This window comes from Diaphorina citri, unplaced genomic scaffold (genome assembly GCF_000475195.1).
Source record: "Diaphorina citri unplaced genomic scaffold, Diaci psyllid genome assembly version 1.1 scaffold195, whole genome shotgun sequence".
In the NCBI taxonomy this organism is placed as follows: domain Eukaryota; kingdom Metazoa; phylum Arthropoda; class Insecta; order Hemiptera; family Psyllidae; genus Diaphorina; species Diaphorina citri.
The window spans coordinates 175,652-188,442 of record NW_007377632.1 but is presented as its reverse complement, the minus strand read 5'-3'; the positions used below and the strand labels follow the sequence as shown (position 1 = coordinate 188,442).

Genomic DNA, 12,791 nt, shown 5'->3' with positions numbered 1-12,791 from the left:
ACTGTCATAAAAAAATGTTACTCTATATGTCACGTTGTTAAGTTTTGACTTCCCAATCCATTGTATTAGGTCAGGTCTGACAGCAATGTCATAAATGTCAACATTAGCATCAAGTGAGAAATGGGACGTGCCTTTTATTCATGTCTAACGTTATTCATGTTATTTGTCAAAAGATAAAACAATATCCACTGAGAAAAAAAACTAGGGTGTCGGAAGCCCAATTGAGTGCATGGGTTTCAGAACTCTGTGTCAGGAAGCTCGAATCTATAATAGCATTCCAACATCTTAAATTAGGGGAAATAACACAAAAATAGAGTTATTCCACCCCAAGTCTCGTAAAACTTGTCGTATCACTATTTTTTCTCAGTGTGAGTAGTCTCTGCGCATGCTCAGAAGTTAAACAAGTAGGTAATTATGAGCTGGTAGACCCGGTGTTATGTTTTGTACAGTGTGTGCTGCTAGGAGCCTGACTACCAAACGAAGCTATGGTCTATCTCACTGGCAACACTGTACTGAACAACAACTTTATAACCCAACACCGAATTGAAGATTTTTAAGCAAGAAGGGTTAAGCCTTCCTTGGGTCCACTGAGAAAAAAAACTAGGGTGTCGGAAGCCCAATTGAGTGCATGGGTTTCAGAACTCTGTGTCAGGAAGCTCGAATCTATAATATAGCATTCCAACATCTTAAATTAGGGGAAATAACACAAAAATAGAGTTATTCCACCCCAAGTCTCGTAAAACTTGTGGTATCAAGTTTCTGAGAAAAAAAACTAGGGTGTCGGAAGCCCAATTGAGTGCATGGGTTTCAGAACTCTGTGTCAGGAAGCTCGAATCTATAATATAGCTTTCCAACATCTTAAATTAGGGGAAATAACACAAAAATAGAGTTATTCCACCCCAAGTCTCGTAAAACTTGTGGTATCACTATTTTTTCTCAGTGTAGCCTTCTTAAATAAAATTCTCCAAGAGGTTCGGCTGGGCTAGGGAGGATCCCGGTTTCCTAGAGTTTCTCCTCACAGTCCATGTAGTTAGTAGGTATCTCCCTATGAGAGTTTAGATACCAAGTCGTTTCCTGGGCTTGCTGAGTGACTTGTTGGCTTTATAATCACAGGACCATGTCTTGGATTTACTGCGAAATGTCTGGAAGTCAGACTTGTAGCCTGGATCTGCCATGGGGAGGTAGCCACCCTCACACAGGTCCTGGTGTTGAGCGTAGAACTGTTTATATCCACCGTTGAGTAGATACATCTCAGGATAATCTAGCGTAGGGTAAGCGTTGTGTGCTCGGTCTTCACTGCGGAGATATCGCGATCTGAAGGAAGAGAGAAGAGGAGATTAGTTAACTACCTCGGTGGCGTAGTGGTCAAGACGCTTGTCTGGTAAACAGGGATTCGATCCCAGCCCAAGAATGAAATTTTATCCTCATTATTTGAGAATTTGACCAAATAATAATAGAGCTGCAAGGGTTAGGTGGTAGAGAACGCCTCCGGAATGAAATGAGATTTGCGCGATGGATTCTGGTCGTGTCGGAAATCCAGCATTCACGGAATGGGCAGCGTAAATCACAGATTTCGCTGGTAGAGAACGCCTCCGGAATGAAATGAGATTTGCGCGATGGATTCTGGTCGTGTCGGAAATCCAGCATTCACGGAATGGGCAGCGTAGACCACAGATTTCGCTATACATGATGAGATTTGTATTCGCTTCTCTTTTAGATTTGTAGATTTCGCTATACATGATGAGATTTGTATTCGCTTCTATTCATTCTATAGACTTTTAGATTTGCCGTGTATATTAGACACCACTAGGTAGGAACCAACCTCAGTGGTATAGTGTTTAGCACGGTGGACTTTGAACCTAAGGGTTGGTGGTTCGAGTCCAAGTCAGGTCATAAAACTTAGCGTAGTTAATTAAGCGGGGAACGACATTTGTGACAAGCATTCATAATTCCTTCACCACTAGAAGTAATGGAGTCAGAATAACTGGACTATATTTTGAACCACTTGAACACTTAGCTCTCTCTTCCTTAATTATTTGAACTAAAATAAAATTAATGAGTCTATCATAAATTTATTAACAGTCGTTTGTATTATACTGAACAACAACTTTATAACCCAACACCGAATTGAAGATTTTTAAGCAAGAAGGGTTAAGCCTTACTTGGGTCCACTGAGAAAAAAAACTAGGGTGTCGGAAGCCCAATTGAGTGCATGGGTTTCAGAACTCTGTGTCAGGAAGCTCGAATCTATAATATAGCATTCCAACATCTTAAATTAGGGGAAATAACACAAAAATAGAGTTATTCCACCCCAAGTCTCGTAAAACTTGTCGTATCACTATTTTTTCTCAGTGTACCCTTCTTGAATAAAATTCTCCAAGAGGTTCGGCTGGGCTAGGGAGGATCCCGGTTTCCTAGAGTTTCTCCTCACAGTCCATGTAGTTAGTAGGTATCTCCCTATGAGAGTTTAGATACCAAGTCGTTTCCTGGGCTTACTGAGTGACTTGTTGGCTTTATAATCACAGGACCATGTCTTGGATTTACTGCGAAATGTCTGGAAGTCAGACTTGTAGCCTGGATCTGCCATGGGGAGGTAGCCACCCTCACACAGGTCCTGGTGTTGAGCGTAGAACTGTTTATATCCACCGTTGAGTAGATACATCTCAGGATAATCTAGCGTAGGGTAAGCGTTGTGTGCTCGGTCTTCACTGCGGAGATATCGCGATCTGAAGGAAGAGAGAAGAGGAGATTAGTTAACTACCTCGGTGGCGTAGTGGTCAAGACGCTTGTCTGGTAAACAGGGATTCGATCCCAGCCGAGGTATGGAATTTTATCCTCATTTTTTATTTGAGAATTCGACCAAATAATAATAGAGCTGCAAGGGTTAGGTGGTAGAGAAAGCACGGTGTACTTTGAACCTAAGGGTTAGTGGTTCGAGTCCAAGTCAGGTCATAAAACTTAGCGTAGTTAATTAAGCGGGGAACGACAAGGATTCATGCTTAACACAATCATAATTCCTTCACCACTAGAAGTAATGTAGATGTATATTAGACACCACTAGGAACCAACCTCAGTGGTATAGTGTTTAGCACGGTGGACTTTGAACCTAAGGGTTGGTGGTTCGAGTCCGGTCATAAAACTTAGCGTAGTTAATTAAGCGGGGAACGACATTTGTGACAAGCACGTTCATAATTTCTTTACCACTAGAAGTAATGGAGTGAGAAACTATACTTACAGTGTGGGTCCACGCTCTGCGGAATATTCACAGTGGAAGATGAGAACTCTTCTCTTATCACAAGTAGCATTACTCTGGGCGTGTACTTTGCTCTCTATAAACTCCTTTACCAGGTGTTCCCGTGTGTAGATGTTGAGAGCACCCTGTATGTGACCTCCTTTATATTCATATGGGTACCTGGGGGAAGGAAATACAAGTTGACATTAGAGGGGGGGTCTATTTTCTAAAGGTCCATATTGAATTCTAACTTTAGAATTGAGTGTGGTAGCCCTCCACCCGGCCAAGTCAAAATTTGACAGCGCTACTAAGAGATATTATAAGCTAATATGAGCAAATTCCCAGGATTATGCGAGATTTTCGAAGAGAGGAAAATTCATCTCATCTTACATAAAAAATGCCAAAAATACCATTTTAAGGCGATTTTTAAGAACCAAAAGCAGCAAATAATTTTTGAAAATCTATATTAAGGATATATTTTCTAACTCTTTTCCTTATTTTCTTCTAATACCCCCCCTGGTGAATAATCCAAAGGCAATGTCTGCAAAAGATGAAGATGGTGGGTACTTACCTACAGTCTATGATGAGATATTTGTCTACAACGTCATTGAATTCGCCTCGTATTAATCTAGCTAGAGTATCTGGTGATATGTTCTTCAGGTCATGATGTTTACCATCAGGTACTAGAGGTAAGATGAATTGTTTGCTAAAGTCTCCTATCAGATTGAGATCCAAGTCAGCTGAAATAGAACATGAGACATTGGAATCAGATGAAATATCCAGGGGAAATACACACAAAACAGCCCAAACACCCAGTATTTTCATTTTTCTTCTTCTTCATTGAGATCCAAGTCAGCTGAAATAGAACATGAGACATTGGAATTAGATGAAATATCCAAGGGAAATACACACAAAACAGCCCAAACACCCAGTATTTTCATTTTTCTTCTTCTTATCACAACCCGTCGTGCTTTTCCGTGGACTCGAAGATGAGATCGTGTGTTTCCGTGGACTCGAGGTGGACATTCGTTTCGGACTTCGTGGAATGCCGGGTTTGTTCGGTGAGACTCGGGCGAATGGATTATCACTCGTGTTTTCGTCGCGTCGACATCGTTTGAAATTGAATAGACTAGAGTTAGAGTTAGTAGCGCTTGGACTACCGAGCGGGTAACATCGCTTGTAGGAGGAGCTTGTGTTGCTACTGATGGGGGAGGCTTCCATACTATCCCTAATGGAGAGGGCTTGACTAAACTGTGAAAAGAAATACAGAAGGATTCAGATTAGATAACTTGTTTGAGTTAAATTTAGAACATCTTGTGTTGCTACTGATGGGGGAGGCTTCCATACTATCCCTAATGGAGAGGGCTTGACTAAACTGTGAAAAGAAATACAGAAGGATTCGGCTTCCATACTATCCCTAATGGAGAGGGCTTGACTAAACTGTGAAAAGAAATACAGAAGGATTCAGATTAGATAACTTGTTTGAGTTCTAGGAGGAGCTTGTGTTGCTACTGATGGGGGAGGCTTCCATACTATCCCTAATGGAGAGGGCTTGACTAAACTGTGAAAAGAAATACACAAGGATTCAGATTAGATAACTTGTTTGAGTTAAATTTAGAACATCTTAGTTGAGTCAAATGATTCTCCAATATTCAAGGAGAAATTTGTCCTAAACCTCAGTAATGAGCTCATCAAGTTATCATCAAAACTCTATAAGTTAACTTCAGAGTCAAATGATTCTCCAATATTCAAGGAGAAATTTGTCCTAAACCTCAGTAATGAGCTCATCAAGTCATCATCAAAACTCTACAAGTGAACTACATACGTCGACATCGTTAAACAATATTGGATTGATCTCCTCTTTCTATTGTCTTGTTCAACCTAGTTAGAATGTGATGAGCTGATTCAAAAAACATCAATAACTTCAGAGACTCAGGATTCATCATTTATTTTATCACATCTCTACACTGATTCACAGTACCGTTTAGTGCTGTGAATCCTGTTTAGGAGTCAAATGATTCTCCAATATTCAAGGAGAAATTTGTCCTAAACCTCAGTAATGAGCTCATCAAGTCATCATCAAAACTCTACAAGTTAACTACATTAAACAATATTGGATTGATCTCCTCTTTCTATTGTCTTGTTCAACCTAGTTAGAATGTGATGAGCTGATTCAAAAAAACATCAATAACTTCAGAGAATCAGGATTCGTCATTTATTTTATCACATCTCTACACTGATTCACAGCACCGTTTAGTGCTGTGAATCCTGTTTAGTGTAATAATAATAATAGACTCTTGAGTGGAAGGCAACCACTAGGCGAGTTCTCTACCACCTAACCCTTAGAGCTCCATTATTACGTGGTCAAATTCTCAAATAAATGAGGCTAAAATTCTATACCTCGGCTGGGATCGAACCCACGCCCTCCTGATTACCAGGCGAGCGTCTTGACCACTACGCCACCGAGGCAGGCGGGGGAAACGGCGGGAAAATCTTCAGACCTAGGTCTGCCAGACTGTCTGACCGTGATTGGCCGGCATACTTACTCTACTAGGTGTGATATTTTCCGATACGAACCCACGCCCTCCTGATTACCAGGCGAGCGTCTTGACCACTACGCCACCGAGGCAGGCGGGGGAAACGGCGGGAAAATCTTCAGATCTAGGTCTGCCAGACCGTCTGACCGGCATTCGTCCGGCATACTTACTCTACTAGGTGTGATATTCTCCGATAGACATCGCCTCAGTCGTCTCTTACATACAAAGCCAGGGGATTCACATGAAGAGGGAGAGAGAGGGGAGGCGATAGAGGAGGGGGAGGGGGTGGCCGTGGTGTTTTTGAAAGTTCCCGCCAGGAGCGTGTTGAAGCCGACTGGTAACTGAGAGTTCTCATCTTGGATTGGCTGAAAACGAAACAGATAACAAGACATTAGAATCATTTGATAGGTAAAGGTAAGTAAGTATATTTTACCAGTGGTTCAGACGAACAATTCTGTATAAAATTGAATCTCGTGATGTTCACACAAATTACTCCAGACTCTCATGAAGAATTGGTCTCTGCCAAGTTTAGGGTCAACTGTAGAACTAAGACTCTAAGAGCCCGTTCCAAAATCGTGTCGTGTATAGTGGGAACACTCATTTAAATTACATTGCCTACAGGATATTCGAGAAAAAAAAAAAATCGGATGAAGCTCATAAGTGGGAACGGACTCCAACTCGGGAAAAAAGGTCCCTCCGCCTTCGTCACGTTGTACAGAGGCTGCTCAGTGCTCCTGCATTGGTGACATATTTTCCGTTTATCAAAATTTTCTACACTTGGAGTGGAGTGAAAAGTGTGTGACATTCGAAAAAAAAAAAAAAAAAAATCGGATGAAGCTCATAAGTGGGAACGGGCCCCAACTCGGTCCCTCCGCCTTCGTCACGTTGTACAAAGGCTGCTCAGTGCTCCTGCATTGGTGACAGATTTTCCGTTTATCAAAATTTTCTACACTTGGAGTGGAGTGAAAAGTGTGCAGAGTCAATTGTGGAACAGGTCAGAATAATATCTACATTGAATCCGAGTCCAATATAGGAGCAGCTTCTAGTTATGCACAAAGTAGACTCACCAATTTGCTAGAACTAGAATAGAAATCCATGAATCCCTCATCACTCAGATCGGAGAAGTTGGATAGGTTCCGACAGAATGAGGAGGTAGGTGAAGATGCCATGGTGAAGTTCGACCTACTAGATTGGGGGGAGAATTCTAACGTGCTGGACCTGCGGGGGGCGAGGCCTGCTGGCTCTGCAAACCTGAGGGCCAAACAGAAGAGTGGCTGGTTACAATCGAGATCCAGTTCTAACGTGCTGGACCTGCGGGGGGCGAGGCCTGCTGGCTCTGCAAACCTGAGGACCAAACAGAAGAGTGGTTACAATCGAGATCCAGTTCTAACGTGCTGGACCTGCGGGGGGCGAGGCCTGCTGGCTCTGCAAACCTGAGGACCAAACAGAAGAGTGGTTACAATCGAGATCCAAACAAAAACTAAATTATTGAGAGAAGGGACTCCTTCAGAAGAGCTCTGCAACTTGAGAAAGGAACAACTAACGCTATGCGCATTTATTTGTCATAGCTACTCATTTTCCTCGCGAGACTGAGTAGACCCCGCAACAGCCAGTCACGGAATCATCACTTGCATCATACAAATTTTTGACCCCGCCGGGAATTAAACCCGGGTCTCCCGCGTGCAAGGCAAGTGTAGTGACCACTACGCCATGGGAGCTGGCTATTCAGAAGAGCTCTGCAACTTGAGAAAGGAACAACTAACGCTATGCGCATTTATTTGTCATAGCTACTCATTTTCCTCGCGAGACTGAATGGGCCCCGCAACAGCCAGTCACGGAATCATCACTTGCATCGTACAAATTTTTGACCCCGCCGGGAATCAAACCCGGGTCTCCCGCGTGCAAGGCGAGTGTAGTGACCACTACGCCATGGGAGCTGACCAACTAACGCTATGCGCATTTATATGTCATAGCTACTCATTTTCCTCGCGAGACTGAGTGGGCCCCGCAACAGCCAGTCACGGAATCATCACTTGCATCATACAAATTTTTGACCCCGCCGGGAATCGAACCCGGGTCTCCCGCGTGCAAGGCGAGTGTAGTGACCACTACGCCATGGGAGCTGACTCATCTGGTATTTACTAACCTGAAGCTTTGTGACTTGGAATCCTCCGAACTATAAGCACTACTGGCAGAACTGTATGCTGAATCCTGAGAGTTGGGATCAAATGTAACATCTTCCAGCGGGTGTCGAACCAAGGACGTTTGTTTGGGCAGCAATCCGGAACGAGCTTTCTGTAGCGGCCTGCAACAAAGAAATATGAGAAACGCTGTTAGTTACTTGAGTGGATAGCCGAATACATTGAATACAGATATTATAGATTTTTTTTTCAAGAGTTTTGATAGAGGGAACTGTAACTACTAAGCTCCTATCGTCCCGAGAGCACAGAGAAAAGGAAGACAGGGGAGAAGACTAGTAGTTCCGAGAACGAACCCTATCTGTTTAGGAAAAAATCTGCCCCGGGCAGAAATCGAACTCGCGACCTTGCGCTTACAAGGCAGACGCGCTACTAACTAGGCTCGCAGATTTCAACAGGAAACCATCTCCATTGGTGGCGTAATGCTCAAGACACTCGCCCGGTAAACAGGAGGGCGCGGGTTCAATCCCAGCCTAAGTATGAAATGTTTCAGCATTGTTTGTATATTCAACGTTGACATTGATAAAAGTTTTCAATAAGTAAGCCAGACTGTCATAAAAAAATGTCACTCCATATGTCACGTTGTTATGTTTTGACTTTCCAATCCATTGTATTAGGTCAGGTCTGACAGCAATGTCATAAATGTCGACATTAGCATCAAGTGAGAAATGGGACGTGCCTTTTATTCATGTCCAACGTTATTAACTCGCCCGGTAAACAGGAGGGCGCGGGTTCAATCCCAGCCGACGTATGGAATGTTTCAGCATTGTATGTATATTCAACGTTGACATTGATAAAAGTTTTCAATAAGTAGGCCAGACTGTCATAAAAAAATGTCACTCCATATGTCACGTTGTTGAGTTTTGAGTTTCCAATCCATTGTATTAGGTCAGGTCTGACAGCAATGTCATAAATGTCAACATTAACATCAAGTGAGAAATGGGACGTGCCTTTTATTCATGTCCAACGTTATTCATGTTATTTGTCAAAAGATAAAACAATCATGTTTTCAGGCCTGCAACAAAGAAATATGAGAAACGCTGTTAGTTATTTGAGTGGATAGCCGAATACATTGAATACAGATATTATAGATTTTTTTTCAAGAGTTTTGATAGAGGGAACTGTGACTACTAAGCTCCTATCGTCCCGAAAGCGCAGAGAAAAGGAAGACAGGGGAGAAGACTAGTAGTTCCGAGAACGAACCCTATCTGTTTAGGAAAAAATCTGCCCCGCGCGGGAATCGAACTCGCGACCTTGCGCTTACAAGGCAGACGCGCTACTAATTAGGCTCGCAGATTTAAACAGGAAACCACCTCCATTAGTGGCGTGATGCTCAAGATACTCGCCCGGTAAACAGGAGGGCGCGGTTCAATCCCAGCCGAAGTATGGAATGTTTCAGCATTGTTTGTATATTCAACATTGACATTGATAAAAGTTTTCAATAAGTAGGCCAGACTGTTATAAAAAATGTCACTCCATATGTCACGTTGTTAAGTTTTGACTTCCCAATCCATTGTATTAGGTCAGGTCTGACAGCAATGTCATAAATGTCAACATTAGCATCAAATGAGAAATGGGACGTGCCTTTTATTCATGTCCAACGTTATTCATGTTATTTGTCAAAAGATAAAACAATCATGTTTTCTGACACTTTCTGAGCAAATATTATAGACTGGGTATCAATATTGTACAAATGAATCATTTGATTCCAAGGTTTCATATACAAGGACACTACGCAAATACTTGGGAACATTATTTTCAAGGACTGACCGATTGGAAATGAATTTCAGTCGACCTACATACTTTGACAGCTCATACATTAATTTTATGACAGTGATAAGGACACTAGTCAATACGGAATGTATGACAGTAATAATACTCCTTATATTAAGGGGTTCATGAGAGAGGGTCCCCTCTTTGGTCCAGTGGTCCGAATATTGGTTCACATAGGAAGGGAGGAAATGCACTTTACAGGCCGAGTTTACTAGTCATTTGAATTAGGTACAGACTGCCATAAACTGGGTACAAATTTGGGGCTTAGCCCTCCACTCTCTCTCAAAAAGGTTAAATTACACTGGACAAATTCAGAGTAATTCACCTCTTTAAACGTCCTGTGCGTCCAATATGTGGGCTGCTTCCATATCGAGAACCAACTTTTAAAAACTGTCCCTGACTTTCCGTGTCCGTTAGGTAGGGCATAGTACCCTATCTAGCGGTTTTGGACGAATTGGGGGAAGTCCGGCAGAAAGTTGAAATGTACGTCTTTCATCGTACCTATTCCTTATGTTCTTTTCTGATGAAGGAACCTTGGTCGTCCACTCGATATGCTGTCATTATACCTGGAAGTAGAGACTCACTCCATACTGAAGTACTGAAGAGTTAACCAATTACTATGCAATAGAGATGGCTACAATATCCAGACCAACTTTTAAAAACTGTCCCTGACTTTCCGTGTCCGTTAGGTAGGGCATAGTACCCTATCTCGCGGTTTTGGACGAATTGGGGGAAGTCCGGCAGAAAGTTGAAATGTACGTCTTTCATCGTACCTATTCCTTATGTTCTTTTCTGATGAAGGAACCTTGGTCGTCAAATCGATATGTTGTCATTATACCTTGAAGTAGAGACTCACTCCATACTGAAGTACTGAAGAGTTAACCAATTACTATGCAATAGAGATGGATGGCTACAATATCTATACAAGTTCATCTACCTCAGAGAGGGGAGGGGAAAGTGCATTCTCCGGTAGAGGGGGAATCTCAGGTGTCGAGATCATGGGGGTTCGAGTCTTCAGCTGACATTTTTGTTTCTTCGCTCCAAAACTTCAAAGTCCTGACGGAGAGAAGCGAAATCAAAACCGCGAATCCCGAGCACAAAACAAAAAGTGAAAATGCACCCTAGTTATTGCCAATTGGTGAGAAGTGAAGAACATTAGGGAATGAAGTAAAGCTAGGGCAGAGATAGGTAAACGTATAGAATCACAATGGTAATACATTTACTGAGGAAATAGTCAGCTCCCATGGCGTAGTGGTCACTGCGCTCGCCTTGCACGCGGGAGACCCGGGTTCGATTCCCAGCGGAGTCAAACCGATTGGAAATGAATTTCAGTCGACCTACATACTTTGACAGCTCATACATTAATTTTATGACAGTGATAAGGACACTAGTCAATACGAATGTATTACAGTAATAATACTCCTCATATTCGTATCTCAAGGACCAGGGCAGCCAACAAGCCATTAGTTAGGGCTGAATTTAAGGAGAACTTACATGGCTTTTAGCTCTGATTAGTAGACGCACATAATAAGGTCTAGACTCCTCATATTCGTATCTCAAGGACCAGGGCAGCCAACAAGCCATTAGTTAGGGCTGAATTCAAGGAGAACTTACATGGCTTTTAGCTCTGATTAGTAGACGAGCCCTCAGACCGATGTTAGGAAATGTAACTTCACTCTGCCAGCCAATAAGAACTCTGGATTAAAGACGCACATAATAAGGTCTGGATATAAGACTACTCCTCATATTCGTATCTCAAGGACCAGGGCAGCCAACAAGCCATTAGTTAGGGCTGAATTCAAGGAGAACTTACATGGCTTTTAGCTTTGATTAGTAGACGCACATAATAAGGTCTAGATATAAGGCTAAAAAAATCCAACAGCGCAAATTCTGGTAGAACAAAGTCTATCCCTGAGAGCAAATATTACTGATAAGCGAGCCGATATTATTGATAAGGGATTGAGATCAAGGTCACAAGATAACATTAGGAGCGAATTTATCTAGATGAAAGAATGGCACCACCCGGCAAAAAACTAAACGAGATAACAGTACCTAAGTATCTATAATTATAACTGTATTGTACCTACCTATTATGTACAGGACCTATAATTAGTGCTGTACCTAGCCTGGTAGTTTATGTATTTGCCCAGGGCAAATCAGGCAAATTAGAAGAAAAGTAATTCGGAATTCGTTATCGTCAGATAATTGCCAGTACCTCGTGAGCCAGTAATAAAAGTGATGGTATTATAACTTTATGTCTGATGTAGAGGCAAACAGCTTTACATCTGAGGGCAAATATTACTGATAAGCGAGCCGATATTATTGATAAGGGATTGAGATCAAGGTCACAAGATAACATTAGGAGCGAATTTACCTAGACGAAAGAATGGCACCACCCGGCAAAAAAACTAAACGAGATAACAGTACCTAAGTATCTATAATTATAACTGTATTGTACCTACCTATTATTATGTACAAGACCTATAATTAGTGCTGTACCTGGCCTGGTAGTTTATGTATTTGCCCAGGGCAAATCAGGCAAATTAGAACAGTAGAAGAAAAGTAATTCGGAATTCGTTATCGTCAGATAATTGCCAGTACCTCGTGAGCCAGTAATAAAAGTGATGGTCTGATATAACTTTATGTCTGATGTAGAGGCAAACAGCTTTACATGTGTTGTGTTAAGGTCATACGAATTTATCTTATAACCAGACCTTTTTAGAGTATTTATAGATCTACAGAATAGTACAGTTCAGTGTACCTACTGATTATAGTACCTACTGACCGTATTATTTTAATCTACTGTGTAGGTTTGATAAAACGAGTCTAGGTAGGTACTAGGTACTCAACACTACTCGGTACCCGAAACCCGTACTACTCGCTACCGGATAGACCGAGTATTCAAGTGAGCACCAGTAGGTACTATGAATTGTGTTAAGGTCATACGTATTTATCTTATAACCAGACCTATTTAGAGTATTTATAGATCTACAGAATAGTACAGATCAGTGTACCTACTGACCGTTGGGATTTCTGCTACATTATTATTTT

At 41.9% G+C, this 12,791-nt stretch overlaps 1 protein-coding gene across 1 annotated transcript in view; it reads right to left on the bottom strand.

Moving 5' to 3' along the window:
* Positions 1–975: 975 nt before the first annotated feature.
* The window catches only part of LOC103505797 (M-phase inducer phosphatase-like), an 81,843-nt gene continuing 70,027 nt past the window's right edge, over positions 976–12,791 (bottom strand). Inside the window, exons 3-11 of the mRNA XM_026821029.1 lie at positions 7,916–8,074; positions 6,837–7,020; positions 5,940–6,134; positions 4,192–4,483; positions 3,804–3,972; positions 3,236–3,412; positions 2,471–2,726; positions 2,163–2,269; positions 976–1,314 (exon numbers count right to left, since the gene is read on the bottom strand). Coding sequence (XP_026676830.1) covers positions 1,056–1,314; positions 2,163–2,269; positions 2,471–2,726; positions 3,236–3,412; positions 3,804–3,972; positions 4,192–4,483; positions 5,940–6,134; positions 6,837–7,020; positions 7,916–8,074 — 1,798 coding nt within the window. The 3' untranslated portion in view covers positions 976–1,055. The remainder of the gene's footprint in view (positions 1,315–2,162; positions 2,270–2,470; positions 2,727–3,235; positions 3,413–3,803; positions 3,973–4,191; positions 4,484–5,939; positions 6,135–6,836; positions 7,021–7,915; positions 8,075–12,791) is intronic.